Source organism: Plectropomus leopardus, chromosome 7 (genome assembly GCF_008729295.1).
Source record: "Plectropomus leopardus isolate mb chromosome 7, YSFRI_Pleo_2.0, whole genome shotgun sequence".
Classification (NCBI taxonomy): Eukaryota; Metazoa; Chordata; class Actinopteri; order Perciformes; family Serranidae; genus Plectropomus; species Plectropomus leopardus.
In genome coordinates, this window is record NC_056469.1 from 21,715,794 (window position 1) to 21,734,861 (window position 19,068).

General features: G+C 39.1%; 2 protein-coding genes across 2 annotated transcripts; one reads left to right on the top strand and one right to left on the bottom strand.

The window, feature by feature from the left end:
• The first annotated feature begins 621 nt into the window (after positions 1–621).
• Positions 622–10,130, top strand: LOC121946126 (ribonuclease ZC3H12A). The gene is made up of 6 exons (XM_042490567.1): positions 622–705; positions 1,992–2,440; positions 2,857–2,996; positions 7,545–7,779; positions 7,965–8,071; positions 8,225–10,130. The coding sequence occupies exons 2-6, from the start codon at positions 2,067–2,069 to the stop codon at positions 9,268–9,270; spliced, it is 1,902 nt and encodes a 633-aa protein (XP_042346501.1). The 5' UTR covers positions 622–705; positions 1,992–2,066; the 3' UTR covers positions 9,271–10,130.
• Positions 10,131–13,495: 3,365 nt separating this feature from the next.
• Positions 13,496–18,307, bottom strand: LOC121945415. Its single transcript, XM_042489574.1, has 7 exons — positions 18,238–18,307; positions 17,820–17,930; positions 17,097–17,181; positions 16,542–16,726; positions 15,180–15,276; positions 14,972–15,086; positions 13,496–13,688 (listed from the first exon to the last, which is right to left on the bottom strand). Exons 2-7 carry the CDS (start codon positions 17,892–17,894, stop codon positions 13,496–13,498), a joined length of 750 nt encoding a protein of 249 aa, XP_042345508.1. The 5' UTR covers positions 17,895–17,930; positions 18,238–18,307.
• Positions 18,308–19,068: the final 761 nt, after the last annotated feature.

Below are 19,068 nucleotides of genomic sequence, written 5' to 3' on the forward strand. Positions count from 1 at the left end.
GCCTTAACAAAATACAGAAAAGTAAAATGACAGCTACTATTGCATCTAGGCTACAATAAAGCATAAGATTTAATTACTCTTCCAATCGTTTTAACATACAGCCTAACAATACATATTTCTATTTGTGTTTTTCTTAAGCCATTATTTATTTATTTTTTTAAAAAAGTATTTGATTTTATTTTTCAATTTTGTCTGTATTTGTCGTCTACAAATCTGCTTTATAAATGAATTAATTTGAGCTGATTTTGTTATAAGGTGCTACCTTATTATAGTAAGGTATTACTATATTAAGGTATTATTATAGCCCAGCCAAATACTACAATAATAAAGAGTGGATTTCATTTCATATCGTGCTTTTACTTCCACTGTGTCGCCTAAAGGAACAACAGCAACAACAAAGCAAATGTAAAGTGCACACTCAGTCGCACACAAAGAAAGACAGAAAATAGCTGGTGTTTACTGCGTGACCGACTGACTGACAGCCACAGGGAAACGTACACCTTATCTTATCTCTGATTTATGCAAATGTTGCAAGGCTCGGCATGCCTCCGTCCGTCTGGAGGAGGAAAAGGAAAGAAATCATTTGCCAAGTGGGAGGTGCTTTGAAGTCCGTGTCAAAGTTACTGTACTTGGAAACATTAACGGGAGTTGTGAGTGAATTCTGCTGACAAATGGGACGCGAGCCGAGACAGACGAGCAGTGGAGGTAAGTTGTCTTTTCGTGACATTTGTTTGCGAAATTTGAGTTGTTACCAGCAAACCTGCCGACCGGTTAATAGTGGAAATGTCCCTCCGGAAAGCTGTCACCTGACCCAGGTAGATGTCTTCTACCGCAGAGAGACGTTTATAAGTCGTTTATATGTTTGTACAGTTAACTTAAAACTAACATAGAGTAAAATGGCGCGGCGTTTCTTCCTGTTGATGTCCAGCTGTCTTTATTTAACAGAGGCTGAGGCTCAGTGGACTTTACAATAGGCTATGTACGGAGAACAGGCCTTTTATATTGGATACTGTGTAGTAGTCTTTGTTATTTAATTTAAACTGCTCATTATAAAATGTAACAATGTCGACATCCACATTCACAGACATTTACATAGAATTCAACTTTTTGAATGTCTAGGTTGATCAGTTTTGGGCTAGCAAATGATATTTTAATATACATAATAACTTGGAAAAATGGAAACTGACGACTCTTTTAAGGGTTTTTGAAAGAATAGATATTATGAAGTCACATTTAGGCTATTAGGATCCCCATTACTTGTAGTGGAAGCAGCACTTGTTCTCTCAGGGGTCAGTGGAAATTATTGGTGAATGTTATTCGTAAAAGTACTTAAAATGAAGTAGGTTAAAATGTAATCTATCCATTTTTATTATAGGTCAATCATTTATTTATTGATGGTTTAATTAATCTCTCGGTCTAAAAACAGATTACAATATCATAGAGCCTGAGTAAAATCATCAAATGTGTTGTGTTCACCCCAAAGTCCAATCCACCCCAAAATATTAAATCTACTATCATTTAGGATCAAAAAGTAACAAAATCTCACACCTGAGCAACTGAAAGTAGCATTTTTTGTGTTTTTGCTTTTAAACAAAATGATTTACAGCTTTAAAGAATCCAGCTGTACTGTATGAAATTCTTTAACAAGCAGTTGATGAGATAGTTATTGAAAAACCTTTGTTGTGCAACAGTTTCCAAAGACACCAAATTTGTCAGGCTTTTTGGGGAAATGCTTGTAAAATGGTGACATCATCAAACGTCATTTGTTCAGTCCAAAACCCCAAGCAACAAATCTATCTATCTATCTATCTATCTATCGTGAGCTCACGGTAAACATGTTACAGTCAGTCAGTTTTGAATATACTCTGTAGTCTTTCAGACAGTGTGGATTATTCTGGTCTTAATGCTACTTCAAGGGAAACAAAAAGAGAAAACTGGATGTGAGGATGTTAAAATTTGTCATGTTTCTAATTCAGTGTCATTTCCTCCAGTCTGTCGATGAGCATCGCCCTGAGACTGCGTCACACGTCTTCTATGCTGCTGAAAAAAGGCCTAGATGCTTCAGAATGGATCAGGCACTTCCCAGCCAGAGTTCAGCATTGGACCTGCCCGAACCAGACAGCGAGGAGCTCCAGCTCAAAGTGGACTTTTTCAGGAAACTGGGTTACTCCTCAGATGAAGTGAAGGCTGCTCTGAGGAAGCTGGGCCTGAGCATGGACACTAACGCGGTGCTGGGAGAGCTGGTTCGGAGCAGGACCAGTGCTGCACCCTGCTCGTCCAGTTCTGACAGTGATGAGAGGAGCACAGGCCAAAAGGACCCCCTGCTGCCCGCCAGCTGGGCTGTCGGACCCTTTAGAGTCACACCGCAACTAGGAGAGCGGAAGAACGCAGATGCAGAACTGAGGCCTATTGTTATTGATGGCAGTAATGTTGCCATGAGGTAATATTAATAAGCTTTTTGTCTCTCTTAATGGTATCATAAATTCAAATCATAATTTACAATCTGCCATCTCTCATTCTCATTTTGTCATTCAACTCTGCCCTAGAAACACGCATTGTCGTGTTACTTTAAAAAGGTGGGTGTTCACCACCCTGCCTGTGCATGTTTTTGTAAAAGCCACTGCTACAATATGCAAATACTCGGCACACACCTCAAAATCTCCACCTCTCAGTAAATATGAGATGTAATACAGGAAGTTTGCAGCAGAGTAATAGCCCGAGGGACACTTCCCTCTGAGAGAACACTCAAAAGCATGTGGTGTTTACACAGATCAACTGAATTTTTGCTTTTCCCTTTCATTTTATCTATAGACAAATTACTTGTACTCACTTCTCTCCCCTACTTCTTTTTTTCAGTCATGGCAACAAGGAAGTGTTCTCATGTCGAGGCATCCAGCTCGCAGTGAACTTCTTCTTGGATAGAGGTCATAACACCATTACTGTGTTTGTTCCCAGCTGGCGCAAAGAGCAGCCCAGACCTGATGCCCCCTTAACAGGTGAGGATACAAGCAATGTACAAGCAAGCAGACAGATGGTTTTCATCGAGCAGAGAAGTGTTAGTTTAGCCACACAAACACTTCCCAGTCAGAGCAGAAACACTTTCACTGACAATGTTTACATGCACACTAATATTCCCCCATTATTCCAAATATTACAATCTTCTGAATTTGATGCCGGTCACGTAAACAGCATATTTTGTTAGGATTTTCCGAATTAGGCCATTTTCTGAATGATAAAATTTTCTGATTAAGACATGAGATGTGCCGTATTCGTCAGGTTTTACAAGGACTCTTTTGACTTCTATGCAGGAATATGCATTTCAGTTTGGTTTTTACTGGACTTTGTGGCAGACAGTCTCTAGACTGTTTACGATGAGATCTTGTCATGAATGTGTTGTTCACTGGAGATGCATGTCCAGAAGAAAATGGCACCTTTCTGATTAGTGGGACAAACACATCTACTTCTAAACAGTATTAAAGACCTGGATATCAACAGGTTTTTCAGTATGCACCAGTTTCACAATGCCAACCTTTTCAAGAAGGCGGTTGAAGATATGAGAGATGGAGGCTGTGTGTGCATGGTCCAAGAAATCAGCCATCGGTGAAGACCTTTAAAAACCTCCTGTTTTGATGCAAAGAATCAAAATTCACATTTTGATATGATAAACAACCTGTTCAGGCATGTTAATTGGAGTATCTACAGCTGCATGTGAACGGGAATATTAGTGGAATATTCATTTTCATTACTCATGTAAATTGCTTAGTAGGAATATTGTCTTTTTTAGGAAAAAAAGGATTTTTTTTGCGGTTCATACATTCTTGACCCTTGCATTCATAAGGTTGAGTGATCAGCAGGTAAGCCAGCCTAACTAGCTTACTTATAAGTTAGTAGTTACAGCAGTGGACTTCACACTATTAGCATTCAGGAAGAAATCACAATTGCTTATTTGGCTTACTTTTTTTTTCAGTTCAAAGATTTGTAGTCACTGATTTCTTAAAGGGCTTTTCTATTGGAACTGCTTGGAGAAAAAACTTTCTGCATCTATTTGGATTTCCATCACCAGTTTAAACGCACACAGTTGCGCTGAGTTTGGCCCAATATGGACCATCTCCAAAATCCAGCCAAAGTGTGTCCGACTGCCCTCAAGCGGGTTGCTGTGACATCAGATGGGCTTCATCATCATTATTCATTACTGTAATAAAGAGACATGTTAAGAGTTACACGTATTTCTTTATTTTTGCATGTAAATAACTTTATACACTGTGTCGCTCACAGGTGGAATGTTTTCTTGCATGTTACGCAGTGTATGAGTTGACATCATGAGTCTATTGATTTCATTTCATTTGAGGTCTTTTTGGCTCTTCCTTATATGCTTTACTGATGGATGGATCTTTAAGCCCTTAAAAATTTCAATAAGATTTTGAAAAGTGCAAAAACATTCTCTACCTTGGAGAAAAAAAAGTGGTGGAGCGTTATTCATGTGTGCTCTGTCAGCACTATACCTACACTTCTGAGACAATGCAAGCCAAACTCTGACAACAGCACGAAAGTTGTTGACCCCAGTAACACCAGCACAAGCACATCCTCAGTTAAAGACACACCTTAAAGCGGGTGGTTGTAAGGAAATTCAAATCCTTGCTGCACTAAGGTGACGCGCGGGCTAAGCAAATGTATGGAAAAGCTTCAAACATTGAAGCGCATGATTCCAAACTGTCACGTTCAGTTCTGTACACAAATACCCTTTACAAGGACTTACTCATTCACCAACAATGGTGATTCAGTGGAGTCAGTTCTCGTAAGTCAAATCTGTTGAAAGAGATTTGTTCATACACGTACTTAACAATCCTAAGTGACAGTCAGTTTTAGAAAGAGGGGTTGGCTCTGCATCTTTCAAGTCAACAATGCCTTAAAAAAGCCTGACATACCAGCATTGACGAGCTGTACTGGATGCCTGCACTAACATCTTACATGACATTTATAGTTTGTTCTGCTCACAACAAATGCATTTATTGCTGACAAACTATTTTGATCCTCAGCCATTTAAGAACTCTATTCAAGTCTAAGGGGAATTTCAGTGATGACAGAAACACTTCATAGTGAAAACCACTAACCACAGGTTATCTTAGCTTGACACAAAGACAGGAAATAGCACGAAACAACTAATTTGTACAAAAACTAAAGTGTAAAAATATCAATTCACCATTTTAAAAAAAGGGTTTCTGTTTTCTCTGTTTCTTGGCTGGGAGCACTAACTTCTTGGAGTTTCTGCTGGTTGCACTGATCCTGCCCGTGAATTAGTCCAACAAATAAACCCTGTACAGTAAATGAACTTTCATTTGGTGCTTTTTTCCAGGTTCAACCATCAAGATATAACACATTGATTAGTGAACTTAAGGTGTGTTTGTAACAATCGAATAAGCACATTTTCCATCATTTTTAACTAATTGTAGTTAAAGAAATCGGAGGTTCTTATGCTTTATCCCTGAAGATATTTTTGCTTTTGTAGAACTTTTCTCTTACCAGGAAATGTGAGAATGGCTACTACATAAATTTTCTCTGAAACATGGAGGAAGTATTCCCGTATCTGTGAATCAGTCCCGCAGCTGCCATGAGATACAGTTTCAGTATTTTCTAAGGCAGAACTACTGAACTCATGCCAAATCCATGTGGTAATACATTTAGGATTGTGAAACAGTAGTTTACCCAATTGGCAATCAAGTTATGTTTCTTTGTTAAGCCAAGACAGCAGTAAGCGTGGGCACACGAGGAATGATTTGCTGTAATAATTTCCGTGTGGGTACGGTGTGATAATCTCTGGCTGTACACGCAACAAAGAGCTCCGCATTTCAAACAGCGGAGTCACTAACATTTTTGGGTGTATCTGAACAATCCAGATTATTATCACATTATTATCACATCTTATGTTTGAGTACACTGCTAAAGCTGGCAAATTTATCTTACTTAAAATAGTCTTGGAAACCCATTTCCTTGAAGAGCTTAAGTAAATATAACTATCTTAATTTATTTTTACTTTAAATCTAATTGTTGAGTTTACTGAAAATTGGCTGTATTTACTTGATTTTGTGAAGTTGCGGCAACTTAAAAATAACTAACGGAATTACCTTGTTCACTCTAAGTTTTAGCAACTTTTGTAAGCCAAGATAGTCTGACTTAACTTGATCATCAAAAAGAATACAAATAAGGTTGACTAGTTTGCAGCTGGCAGAATACAGATATGTAGTACAGTAAACTTGGTTTACTGACGTTGAGATGCTTACAAAGATTGATTTAATTAAACCTGTTATTTTTGACATTGCAACTTCACAAAATAAAGTAAATAGAACTACATTTTAGGTAAACAAAGTAAACATAAATTACGACTAATAGTTATATTTACTTAGATTTTTCAGGGCAATCAGTTTCCTAGATTATTTAAATTAAAATCAACTTATCATCTACAGTGTAGATGTCTGTAATTCATTCAGTCTTAATGCAGCATGTTTTCAAACTATTCATTCTGAGCTAACCTCTGACATCTCCAACAACTATATAATGAATGGTGGACTATTATTTTCAAAACTGATGCATCATCACCATGTGGCTGTCATGATTTAGTAACTATGTGCAGCCTGGGTGGAGCAATTCAAAAGCTCTATTCTCAATATGGGAACAAGGAAATAAAAGTCACCCCACTGTCATTCCTGGGAAAGTCCCATCAGGAAGTACAGCTGTGTTTTTTCTTCCTCACCTGACCCACTTGTAGTTAACTGCTGACTGTCATCTACATTAAGAGGTTAAGTGAAGACAGTCACCCTGAGAGGCACTTAGTTAAAGAGGTGCTTTTAAGTGTTTGTGTGTGTTGTCTGTTAGTCAGTAGCTCAGGCATACACACTTCAAGCTTCCATGTCACCCGACCTCTTTGTCATGCATTCAGGTTTCATGGTTCATTTGACTTCTTACTTATGTAACAAGCAACTGCAGTGTGTGTATTTTGTTGTTGTCCAGTCATATTGCAAATATGATTATATATTTGCATATTAGATAGTTATGTTTGTGCGGGTTATGTAATACCTTGTCTGCCATCTTTTGTTTCCTATGATTGATTGCTGGGGCTTTTGTAAAATACTTAGTGCATGTTTTTTTTAAACATTGTGGTTTTTGAATCCTGAAGGTGCGGTTGTGAATTGACAAATGTGTGACATGTTACACAATAGATCTGTTCGCTCAAGGGCATAGGTTTCAAAACAATGTTGGGGTTAGGAGTCCTTTACCAGAAAATTTTCGGCGACAAATACTTAATTAGCATTCTTGGGAATTTCTCCGCATCAGTTTTTGCCTTTTCGGCATCACTTTATGAAAGAAATGTCTTTATTTTTCACTTAAAAGTCTAACTTTCGACATATTTAGAAGAACGTGTCTCCTGCGTCCCTCCAAGATCTATGTTTACAATTAATACACAGCTTTTAACAAGAAAGGGTAATACAAGTACCTCCTCTCTGCTATTTCTCTGCCACCATTTGACTCCAGCTTGTTTGCACTTTCAGATCAACACATCCTGATGGAGCTTGAAAAACGGAAAATATTGGTCTACACTCCATCGCGCCGTGTTGGGGGTAAGCGAGTGGTTTGCTATGATGACCGCTTTATCGTCAAGTTGGCGTATGAGTCAGATGGAGTGATTGTATCCAATGACACCTACCGTGACCTCCAAGGAGAGAGACCTGAGTGGAAGAAATGCATCGAGGAGAGGCTCCTCATGTTCTCCTTTGTGAATGACAAGTAAGCAATTAGGCTGTTTTCCTACCTGAGCTTTTTCTTTCCACCGATGCTGTTAAATGTGGTTCCAGAGGGCATATTGCATCTTGAGGGTTAAACCAGGGGAACATGATTATGCAGCACCCAGCTGAGTTGTCACAAGTAAATGAAGAAATCACTCATTTGAAGCCGTGTTTATCTGGGTCTAGGTTCATGCCCCCAGATGACCCTCTCGGTCGCCATGGCCCCAGCCTTGACAACTTCCTTCGGAAAAAGCCTCTGGCGACAGAGCAAAAGAAGCAGCTCTGTCCGTATGGTAAGATAAGATTAGCTCAGGAGCTCAGGAAGCCCTCTGCTACAATATACAGTATTTTTTATTGTTTGACTCCTTTAAAAGTTTTAGTCAAGGAAGTAAGTTGTTTCCCAAATAAGATGAACTTTTGCTTGTGTTCATTTTTGTTTCCTTCAGACAAAAAGTGCACTTACGGCATCAAATGTAAGTTCTACCATCCAGAGCGGTCAAACCAGTCCTACCTGTCCTTGGCTGATGAATTGAGAGAGAAAGCCCAGATTTCTTCAGTAAAAGAGGAAAGAAATGCCAGATTATCACCCAGACAGTTCCAGTCTGATCCTGGGCCTGCTCACAATGCCTTTTCCCACCCTCAAGACAGATTATGTGCAGAGCACATAAGAGACCAGCAAAGTTCTTCACATCCTGGCAAGGTTCGTGAAAATACAATGCTGTACTGGGACGATCCCAGAAAAATAACAAATCATATGCCCTGTTCTGTAACGGGAAGCCAGTGTCAGAAAGAGTGGCCTGGGCTGCACTCTGTCCCAAATCATTACTATACCAACATCTCTCACGAGCACCTTGATTCTGGCCTTGGCTCGTATGAGAGTCAGTACTCTGACTATTCACCTTGCCTCAGCAACTCCCACAGGCTCATGCCCCAGCAGCAGAGCGCCCTCGCTGGACCCATACATGCCCCAGTGCAGGCAGAGAAAAATAACACGTGCCAGTCTTGCAGTCGCTGTTCCCATGTAGCGCCCTCAGCTGCTCACCAGCAACACCACAGACACCCTGACCCTGAGTGTCACCCTAAATATGACACCTACCCTCCTCACATGTTCCCGCCTGGTGTGCCACAACAAAACAGCCTTCCTAGCCAGCTTCATTACAGCACAGCCCCACATCATCAGCAGAACTACTGGTCAGATCCCTTTCAGGGGCTTCTCCAAGCCAGGTCAAGTAGTCTCCCCTCTTCAGTCCCTTCCCCACACTCCCACAACTCACACTGCTCTTACAAAGGCCAGCAGTACCACGCCTGGGGCCAACAGCAGTCCTCCTCTGCTGTGTTTAACCCAAAAAGGGTGGAAATCCGCAAGAATCTGCAAGCCATCTTCAACCCACAGCAGGTCGATACAGTCATGGAAATGTTTCCACATGTGATGAATGCGGAGAAACTGGCTGCAGAGATCCTTAACCTGAAGGCTCAGAGAGGGATATTCTGATTATTACTGTGACAACTTCCTTCCTTTGCTTCTTCTCCAGTCAGACCTACATGATACTTGTGCTGACAGAGCAAGTAGGGAATCTCTTGAGAAGCTGTTTTAGTGCCTAGAGTTGAGTGATTTGAAAGCTTATTGAAGAGATGTTTAATTCTATGTAATGTGCCATTACATTGCCTTCCTATTTATGAATAGTTGAGACAATCTGTTTTATGCATTTGTATGACGCTGTAGTCAAATGTGACCCTGTCATCCAGTGTTTTGGATGAAAAGTGCCTCTAGACCAAAACTGAGTTTCTAGAGTTTTGTCTGTTGATGCATATTGTGTCAAATGTGATATATTGTAATCTTTATCCAAGAACATTTTTGTCAAGTGTTGAGGAATTGCTGTGTAAAGTATTAGTTTTTTTTCTTCTTTTACTGCAGTTCTCAAAAAAAGATTGTTCAATATTATCCTGTGAGGTGTAGCTACAGCATATTTAGATATACAGAAGCCACCCAGCGTGTAGGTTACACTCCATCCAGCTGAGGATCCACACTACCAAGTGGTATTTACAGTAAATACTATCCTAACAAGGAAACTGAGAAGACACTATCAAAAGGAATTTGCTGGTGTGTAATAACCATTTCCTGTAAATCGACATCAGTTTCATGAAACATTGTCAGATCAAGTGTTGCTATAATACCTCACATGTATTTGGGTCACTGTCATTGAAAAATGAAATTGTAAAATTTGGAATTTAGTTCTCATGAACGTTTAGATTTATTTTCTCTTAGAAAAATCACTTTGTTAATGTATACTGTAAGATAAATGTATAGTAAGCATGTCTAGAAAAAAGCATGCCAATAAAGATTTAAAGATGTGTGAGATATGATGTGTGTAGTACTTATAGTGCTGCTCTTTCTGGAGCTCATGCATCTGTAAAGACATGTCCAAAGATTATCAGGAACTTAGTATTGGCACTCACTCATGCTGACATCATACCATATTGCCTAAGATTCCTTCACTCCCTGGGTAGAAGATATACTTGCGTAATTAAGTAAAATTACGCAAGTATATCTTCTACCCACAGAGCTGACGACAACTATTTTTCTGAAAAATCTGGGACAGCCCAAGGGTTTTACAAACTATGAAAAGTTTTACTCTGCAGTGCATTTCACAAGTATGAACACATCAGTAACTTTGTGTTTCTAATGTGTGTGTGTTTGTGTTAACAGAGTTTACTATTGTTGAATGATAGTTTAGCTTGACAACTATTTGATGGATTGCCATGAAATTGTGTACAAACATTCATGGTGCCCGCTTGATGAATCCTGATGACTTTGGTGTCCCGCTGATTTTTCCTGTGGCACCACTATGCTGTGAATGTTTGGTGAACATGTTGTAATCATTTTCATCGCCCAGACTACTTTGGTTTCTGACCAAATACCTGCAAAAAGACCCATGGCATTTCCATCAGCCTCTGCTGTACTTTGTGTTCAGTGCTAATTAGCAAATGTTAGCATGAAACCTCTGGTTCCCACCCTTTTTCAAACCACATTGTCGATCCCCTGACCAAGTGGCATACTGCTATATTTCATGTTAGACTCAATGCGTAACAGTAACAGAACTACTATTAAACTGTACAATTAACCCAAATAATGAATGCAGTAACTGCAGGAAGATTGTGTAACCAAGATGCCAATAGATGAATTTTGAGCAGATTATTTCCGGTAAATGTTGTTAGTTTGTTTGTGTTTTTTTTTAATCATACATATTTAACAGGCTTCTTTTTCTTCTTCTCCCTGACGCTTGATCATTGTTCTGTTAGCTCTTTGTTTGTTTTACCTGTGTACTTCTCTAATGTATGAAAAGGCCATTTACCAGAGAGTGAAGGCGTCCTCACCATGCCATTATCCAGAGAGAGTTTTTTTTAATTATTATTATTTAACCGTTATTGAACCAGGAATTATACCATTGAGATTCAAAATCTCTTTTCTAAAGGAGTCCTGGCCAAGACAGCAGCACACAGAATTTCACATAAAAATGTGTATATATTTGTAAAATATATATATTTATAACAGTAAATATATTTGCAAAGTAATCTAACTTTTACATTTATTTTTTTTTACAGATCTTTTTAAAATGCTGGAATATAGATTTACTTTTTTTTTTTTTTTTTAACTCCCCTTAAATTCAAAAAGACCTCATGACCACCCATGAAGCTTCGATGACCCCCATGTTTGGAACCAATGTGCTAAACTAAGACAGTGAACACAGTAAACATTATATCTATAGCACAAGGCCCAGAGTATAATGACTTCAGACACTTAATTTCCTTAATTTTGGTGCCTTTTATGCATTAGTTCATGGCATAAATGTATTTAATTTTGTCAAAACAAATGTCCTCTGCTATTTTCATCTTTTGGGTGACACATAAAAATATTCAAAATATTGAGTGGGACATGTCCCCTGTTTCCCCCCTGAGTTCTACACCTCTGCTATAACATGTCATTACCATTTTAAGCATGTTTGAGCATGAAGCTCAGGGCAAGAAAAAACATTTTTTGGTCACAAGCTCAACAGGTTTTTCAGAACCTATGCTTGTCATTTTTAAATTTTGGCCAAACCTTACCTTGTGCTTGAAATTGAGCATTTCTCAGTGTGACTGAGACGCCGTGTTGCTAGTTTTGTGAGCAGCCTCGTGCTCCAACTCAAGCAAAGAACAGCAGTTACTTTTGTGCAACTGTCTGTCCAAACTCACACAATGGAAGTATTTGATGAAAGAGTGTTTTTATTGTGAATAACAGATGATTTTACACTTTTTATGTATATACTTTGATACAAAGCTTGATCTCATCACGATAAGATGTCAACTGAATTCTGTTGGCCTTGTTTCCATGCATCCAGATGGGACCAGCGGTTTGTTTTTCTGTCATTCCCAGGCCATGAGTAGTTTGTGGAATGGCACAAAGGCACCATAGCCAGGCTTGCTGCAAAGTACAGACACAGAAACAACAAAATACTAATGATGGGTGTGTTTGAAGCTACTTTAAAATAGAATCTTCCTTGAGATAATGGGCTAAACATATTTCAAACAAAAGAAATGCACATAGGAGTGGTGTTAAAGATCATCCTTTAGTTTTCCCATGTGTAGCCTACAGTAGCTCATTTGCTTATTGTTCTTTACAACCGGGTTAAGTCAGGCTGAGTTTAATTTGTCATTGCTGCAGGCAAGTGAGTTAACACCTCACATTCCAAGTTCATGTCTTGCCTCTTTAATATTGTAATTTGAGGCTGACAAGTTTACCACAGCCTGAGATTTGCATATTCAGCTCAGCCACTAAGTACACAGGATTTACTCAAGTGTGTCTGGAGGCAGTGTTTGGATGTTAAATAGCTAAGGACCACAGTGGGATGTCTTAATTCGCAGAGATACTTTAACCCTTTGAAACCTGAGCAAATTGACTTGATTTCTTTCATAAACACGTGAGAAAGCTAATGAGCAACTAAAGAAGACGTGGCCCAAAATTAGCAAGAAATTAATAAAAAAGTGAGTTAATGAGTTTAGACCTCCTCCAACTCCTTTTTGAACATGGTTTCATGATTCCAGTTATCATCCATTTTGGTTATAGCTATTTTTTTAATCATTTTTTAAATCTTTTTTATTTGCTATTTTATTATTATTTTCTATTAATTTGGTGGGTTTTTGTGCATGTTTGAAATATCTATCTATCTCTCTATTGATGAAAAGTATTAAAAATTTGTTAAAAAACAAATAGTGCTTAAAAATTATATTAAAATAATAATATAATTTCTAAGCACTATTTGTTTTTTAACAAATTTTTAATACTTTTCATCAATAGAGAGATAGATAGATATTTCAAACATGCACAAAAACCCACCAAATTAATAGAAAATTGCGGAACATTTTTACCAAGTTGCTCATTGCCTTTTTTTCCCATGTTTTTTAAATAAATCATAGTAATTTGCTGAGGGTTCAAAGGTTTAAATACTTGTGAAAGGCATCTAAAAGTAGCACAAGAAAAGTGATGTTGGTCCAAGTTTCAAAGGGTTAATGTGTTTTATGTAACCCTGGCTTTGGGAATCAGATGATCCTCCAAGAATATTACACACCGTGAGACGCATTAAGGAGCAACATGTTGCTTGTGTTCACACGGTAAGAAAATAATCGGTTACCATTCAAAGTAGTTGTGTCCCCTGTGGCTGCCATCGTGCAATCCATGATCAGGTGTCTGCAGCTCCACCACCTTGGGGTGGAGCTGCCGCCCCCTGCAGGTGGCCCAGGAAACGAATCGTCCCTGTGCTGATCCGTCCAGACGGCAGCACGATCTTAACCCGGTGACCCAGCTCCAGGTCCATGGGGGAGTGAGGTATAAAAACCCGGTGAGGCCCTTTGGACGTCCTCCATGACCTCACACTGGAGCAGGAGGGTTCAGTCAGTTTTAAAACATCATAGAGATGATCAGCTCTCTAGGACTTTGGACAAATCAGTGATATTACATCTAACATCACGGATATTACATCATACGTGAAATGTGGGGGTTTTTTGTTGTTTTTTTTAAATTAAAGGTCCTGTATGCAGCATCAGACCATAAATGGATATGCATAATTATAATGGAGTAGGGGCACCCTGAGTCGAGAATGAAGTCACCTCTTCGTGTGTTGTAATCTGAGCTTCTCCGTGGTTTGTTCTGGTAAGATGGCCCAGCTGCATATGCATAGTAGTGCATGTATGTATTCGACTAGCTACCTTACTGCTGCCTCTTTGCACGAGCTTATATGGCGGTTACTGCTGATATCTGGAATAGCCTTTCAGAGGAGGTCAGACTCTCCGACTCAGCTGACAGCGTCAAACAAAGTCTTAAAACCTGTCCTTTTAGACTTGCATTTATGTAGCTTTTATTAATTAATTGGTATCAAACCTAATTTTTATTTTTTTATGTGTGTATGTCTGTGTGTGGTAGTGTGTGTGTGCGCCGTTGTTGTGGATGCTTAGATTCCATCCACTGTCACTGTTAGCTGTGCTGGTAACAGTGCTGCCATTGGTTAACACTGTTAGTGGAGTCAGTTCTGTTAGCAGATAACTCATATGTTCTGAATTCTGCGTAGAGCCCATTTAAAAATTAGTAGTAAAGGGAAATAAAATATAAACATTAGTAGGGTTTACTAGATCTGTATCTCCATGCAGTCCTAATTTGACTTTTGGGAGATACACGTATTTGCTTTTTAGCAACAGCCAGCCACCAGCGAGAAACAGCAAGCTTGGCTCTGTCCAAACGCAGCAGCTGTAAAGCTCACTAATTTGCATATGTCCTTTGTTTACTGAGCACAAAAACTGAGAGTAAAAATGTTGTTTTACCGGAGTCATATGCAGGACTACGTCTTGCCTGGGAGCAGCTGTCAGGCAGCCTTTCCAGACTACAGGAAGATGCTGGGCCCTCCCAGTCAGGAAGTAGTCCTGCATACAACCAACCCCCTCATAAGACTGGCAAATTGTGGTTCTTGCTCTTTGGTTTTTGGACAGATGAAACAAATGATATATAAGGTGTTGGTGAGTGAGTTTTAGAGGTAGTTGCTTCCTGTTTCCAGTCTTTGTGCTAAGCTAGGGTAACCGTCAGATGACTGTAGTTACACATTTGCAGCACAGATATGATTTCACTTCTTATGTAACTCAGGCCGACCTGTTTTTAAAGGCTGTACCTGGTGGCTGAAGATGAGGAAGAGGAAGGTCTTGAGCTCAGACTGCTTGTATAAGTGTCGCCCCTTGGTGACGCCTCAGACGCTCTGTGTTGGTACATCGCTCTTGAGAGACCGCCTGTTCATTAGAGCACAGCAGTTGATGTCATTATTGAATGCAGAAGCATGTATGAAAACTTCATCACTGTCGGTGTGTAGTTCTGTCGTTTACTTGAACACTCCTCAAATGCCTCTCCGTTGTCCACTCCTGACTCTCCCTGCTCATCACAGCCGCCCACGTTCACCAGCACTCCTGCCTGAGAGGTCAGCTAAAAAAAAAGGAGACAAGTTACCATTACTGATGTCCACTGGTGGAAAGTTACTAAGTGCATTTACTCCACTTATGTTCGAGTACCTTAAAATTGTACTTCAGTATTTCCATTCCCATCCTACTTAACTGTACTTCGCTATGTTTGAAAGGGAAATATTTTATAGAGCTACAGTTACCAGTTACTTTCAAAATATAAGATTTTACATACAAAAAACTCAGTTTATAAATTATCCATTTTAATATTTAATTACCAGAATATGTGAAATAGCATCCACCTAAATCAACTACATTTATGTACAGCTTACATATTAATATATCAGTAATGATGATCAAATATACAATACTATAACACTGACAGTAGCCGCTGAGCATTATGAGTCTTTTTACTTTGATACATTAAGTGCGTTTTGTTAATACTACCTTATTTTTACTTAAAAGATAAGTGTGGTCATTTTATTCTGGACCCTAATTTCCCTTTTTTTTGTTTTTAAGTGACTTATGGAAAAACAATTTTTGAAACTGGTCCAGTAACTGACAGCCAAGAAACTGGCTGCAATGTAAGCAACCAGGACATTTATGAACCGACAATGTAGGTCCACAAAAGCTGTTTGGTTTTGCAACTGACAGAATAACAGTTTGAACCTAAGTGCAAGGCCACATTATGGAAAGGAGCATACAGTGATAGACCTATTAAAGAGTGAGATTGTTTTTGGTTTAACCAAACAACCTCGAAAGTGACTCTGTATAAAACACAGTCATTTTTATCATTGTAAAACACTCTCCGTTCAAAGTTCCAAGAAACAACATAAACTCACAAAAACGTCTTGGTTTGTCCTTCTGCGGTTTCAACAATCGCAAAAACCTTAATTCACCCAGTTAGATGTGAAAATATGCTGTCTTTATACATGCTGAAATGAATAATTATTTAAAGTACCACACAAAGTCTAGCGATTTCAGGACATTTTCTGGTGAAACAAATAGGATCTTACTCTTTAACAAAAAGGTCGAGCTTGGAAAAACATTAACAGAAAAACAATAGAGTCCAGGTTGAAAAATACTGAAGTTACCCTTCAACTGAAAATTTGGAGGCAGGAATTTTACATTAAACTGAATATTTTTATACTGTGGTATGCTGCTTTTACTTTTTAGGTAAATGATTTGAATATTTTTTCCACCACTGCTGAAACCCATAGAACCAATTTTGACTACACACACAAACTCACGCACACACACACACACACACACACACACACACACACACACCTGATAATGTAGCTCTTCCTGTTTTCTTTGCAGCTCTCCAAACCTCCTCTCCCATGATGCTCTCTCACAGGCAACCCTCGTCTTGAGTGACAGTATTTCTTTCTCAGTTTTGGTTAGTCGTTTATGAAGGGCAGTTGTTCGGTCTGGGCTGCCCGGGATGGCTGGCACCCCTTTCATTTCAGAACCTGACAAATAAAGTCGAATAAGGTCATCACATCATATCTCTTCTCACACACGCTGAGGAGATGTAAAGTAGATTTAGAGTAGGATGCAGACAGACCTTTGGCTTCATAAACTAGATAAGACAACACAGCTTGTTGTTGGTTTACATTTAACCTTGATCTATGGAAAACATAGACTTCATCCCATCATAACAATTCATTTTGAGGGGATCATCTTTAAAATTTCCCAAATGACTGATGCATGTTTAAGACTCCTGGAGGCAGAACACACCAGCATCTCTGAATTGATTTAAGCCAGCCAAATAAAGTCTTTTCAGTTTAGAATAAAAATTTTATTAGGCAGTTTTTATCTGTGATTTTATGAGATCCTCACCCACAAGTTGTTTTAGGTGTCGGCTTTTGTCCTCTGTAACGCGCCGTTCCCTTGGCAAGAATTTGATTGCATTGTACGGGCATATCTGAAAGGCACATAAACATGGTTGATGGTCACCATAAAAATCCAAATGTGTTATTGACGAGATGTCCAAATTACAATATGAATGGTTTGTTTCATGGAGCAGTGGTTCCCAACTTGTCCAGCCACGGGGTCCAGATTTCTCCTTAGTCATAAGTTCAAGGTCCACAAATAAGAGAAATTGCCACAAATTAAATTTTATTTCAAAAAATGTTAACAGTTTGTGGGCTTAGAATACAATGACATATTGCAAAAATAAAGTGGTCAATTACTTAAAACTTAGGAAATTAACAGCACTGCAACACAAAAGTGCATATTAATGCTTGAAGACCAGTGACAAAAATGCTACAAAAGCAAAACATGTTAATAGGCCAAATAATACTAAAAACAGTCAATAAAATAGTTGCCGTTCTCAAAAAAATCACTCTCTCACTTTACAGCAGGAAACAACACTTCAAAATAAAAGCTCTGTGCAGGAAAATCTGTACTTCAAACTGATATGGGTTTTGGGGGGGGGGGGTTATTTTTAAACAAATTTTAAATGCTTGCAAGTCACTTGTGGTCCATTCAGAATAGACCCACGACCCACTTTTGGACTGCGACCCACCAGTTGGGAACCACTGTCATAGAACACACACTGACCCAAAGGAACCTGCAGGTGCACAGTATCCCCTTGAACGTCCATGTAAACGCAGTCCACAGGATGTACGACGTCATGTTGAAGCATGTTCATCTCACATTGTGGTAATCTGACTGGAGAAAGAATTACTTCTGAATTACATTGTAATTCACATTATGTTGGATCTCTGCGGTACATTGTCGTGATGACATGGTTTTACTGAACTGTGACGTAACGAGTCCAAAGGATCAGGTGTAGGCTGCTAAAAAAAAAGACGGCCTTCTGTAGTTGGATGCAGCCACGCTATCACTTTTAAAACATTTATGTAAAAACAATTTGGAAATATACTACTGGGAAATGTGGAATCAGCTATAGACAAACAATCAAATAAACATGGATGGAAGTTTCTATTGGAAAATTTAGACAGAGCTGGACACTGACCTTTGCCAGAAGCTCAACTGTAGGATGGGAGGAAACAATCCCATGTGGGGTCATAAGGAAACGGTAGCTCCCATTTCTCCTCAATGGGTCTCTGTCCTAGTCCATGCCGGTGAATGCTAATGTGGCGCACAGGGCTCACTGACCTGTTGCTATGCACCAAGTCTGTGTGAACAGCGCTGCTGACGACTGCTGGGAAGGTAAATCTTGTCTAATCCTCTTAGTCATGCAGTTACACAGTCCAGTTGCATCCCGGCTGCTTAATTTGGGCTGCTGAGCCTTATCTATAAACAATGTGAATAAGCCTCCACATGCAGTGCAACTGTTACCCCTGTTGGAGGGAGGAGGATTCAGTGTCAGCATCCATCTGTTCTGTCTGTCGTTTGATTCAGTCGTAACAGATGAGCAGGTCATGAGCAAATTTTAGGCCTAAAACTTTTTTAGGGTGGATACCTATGAGGTCAAGGGGTGACTCTCAGCTTTAAACACGTCATTTCCCTTTTGATTTGCAACATACTCTATTGACATTTCCCGAGTGTGACAGCAAACACATAGATGTTTTCTATTTGCGTGTGGTTTTTACACTGAGTAAAGTATTAAATCCTAAGGGACTTTAGACTTTAGACTCTTCTTTTTCCACACTGTGACCCTTCCTGGAGGTTTGTGGACGTAGTTAAACATGAAGAAGAAAAGATAACAGATATAAAGTAAGTGGACAGTGACCCTTGCTGTCCAGTTATACAGTTCAGTTTAGTATACAACTGAGCAAACAAGCACAATTTGGTTAATATTCAACAGTTACTGAAAGGAAGCTTGTGCTGTTTAATTTATTAT

Excerpts from the sequence above, each read along its gene's own strand:
- LOC121946126 (XM_042490567.1), top strand. The coding sequence starts at position 2,067 with ATGGATCAGGCACTTCCCAGCCAGAGTTCAGCATTGGACCTGCCCGAA. Across the intron at positions 2,441-2,856 it reads GGCAGTAATGTTGCCATGAG|TCATGGCAACAAGGAAGTGT; the intron begins GTAATATTAATA and ends TCTTTTTTTCAG. Across the intron at positions 7,780-7,964 it reads TTCTCCTTTGTGAATGACAA|GTTCATGCCCCCAGATGACC; the intron begins GTAAGCAATTAG and ends ATCTGGGTCTAG.
- LOC121945415 (XM_042489574.1), bottom strand. The coding sequence starts at position 17,894 with ATGACGTCGTACATCCTGTGGACTGCGTTTACATGGACGTTCAAGGGG. Across the intron at positions 15,277-16,541 it reads AGGAAGAGCTACATTATCAG|CTGACCTCTCAGGCAGGAGT; the intron begins GTGTGTGTGTGT and ends CTTTTTTTTTAG. Across the intron at positions 13,689-14,971 it reads TCCTCATCTTCAGCCACCAG|TGTGAGGTCATGGAGGACGT; the intron begins GTACAGCCTTTA and ends CTCCTGCTCCAG.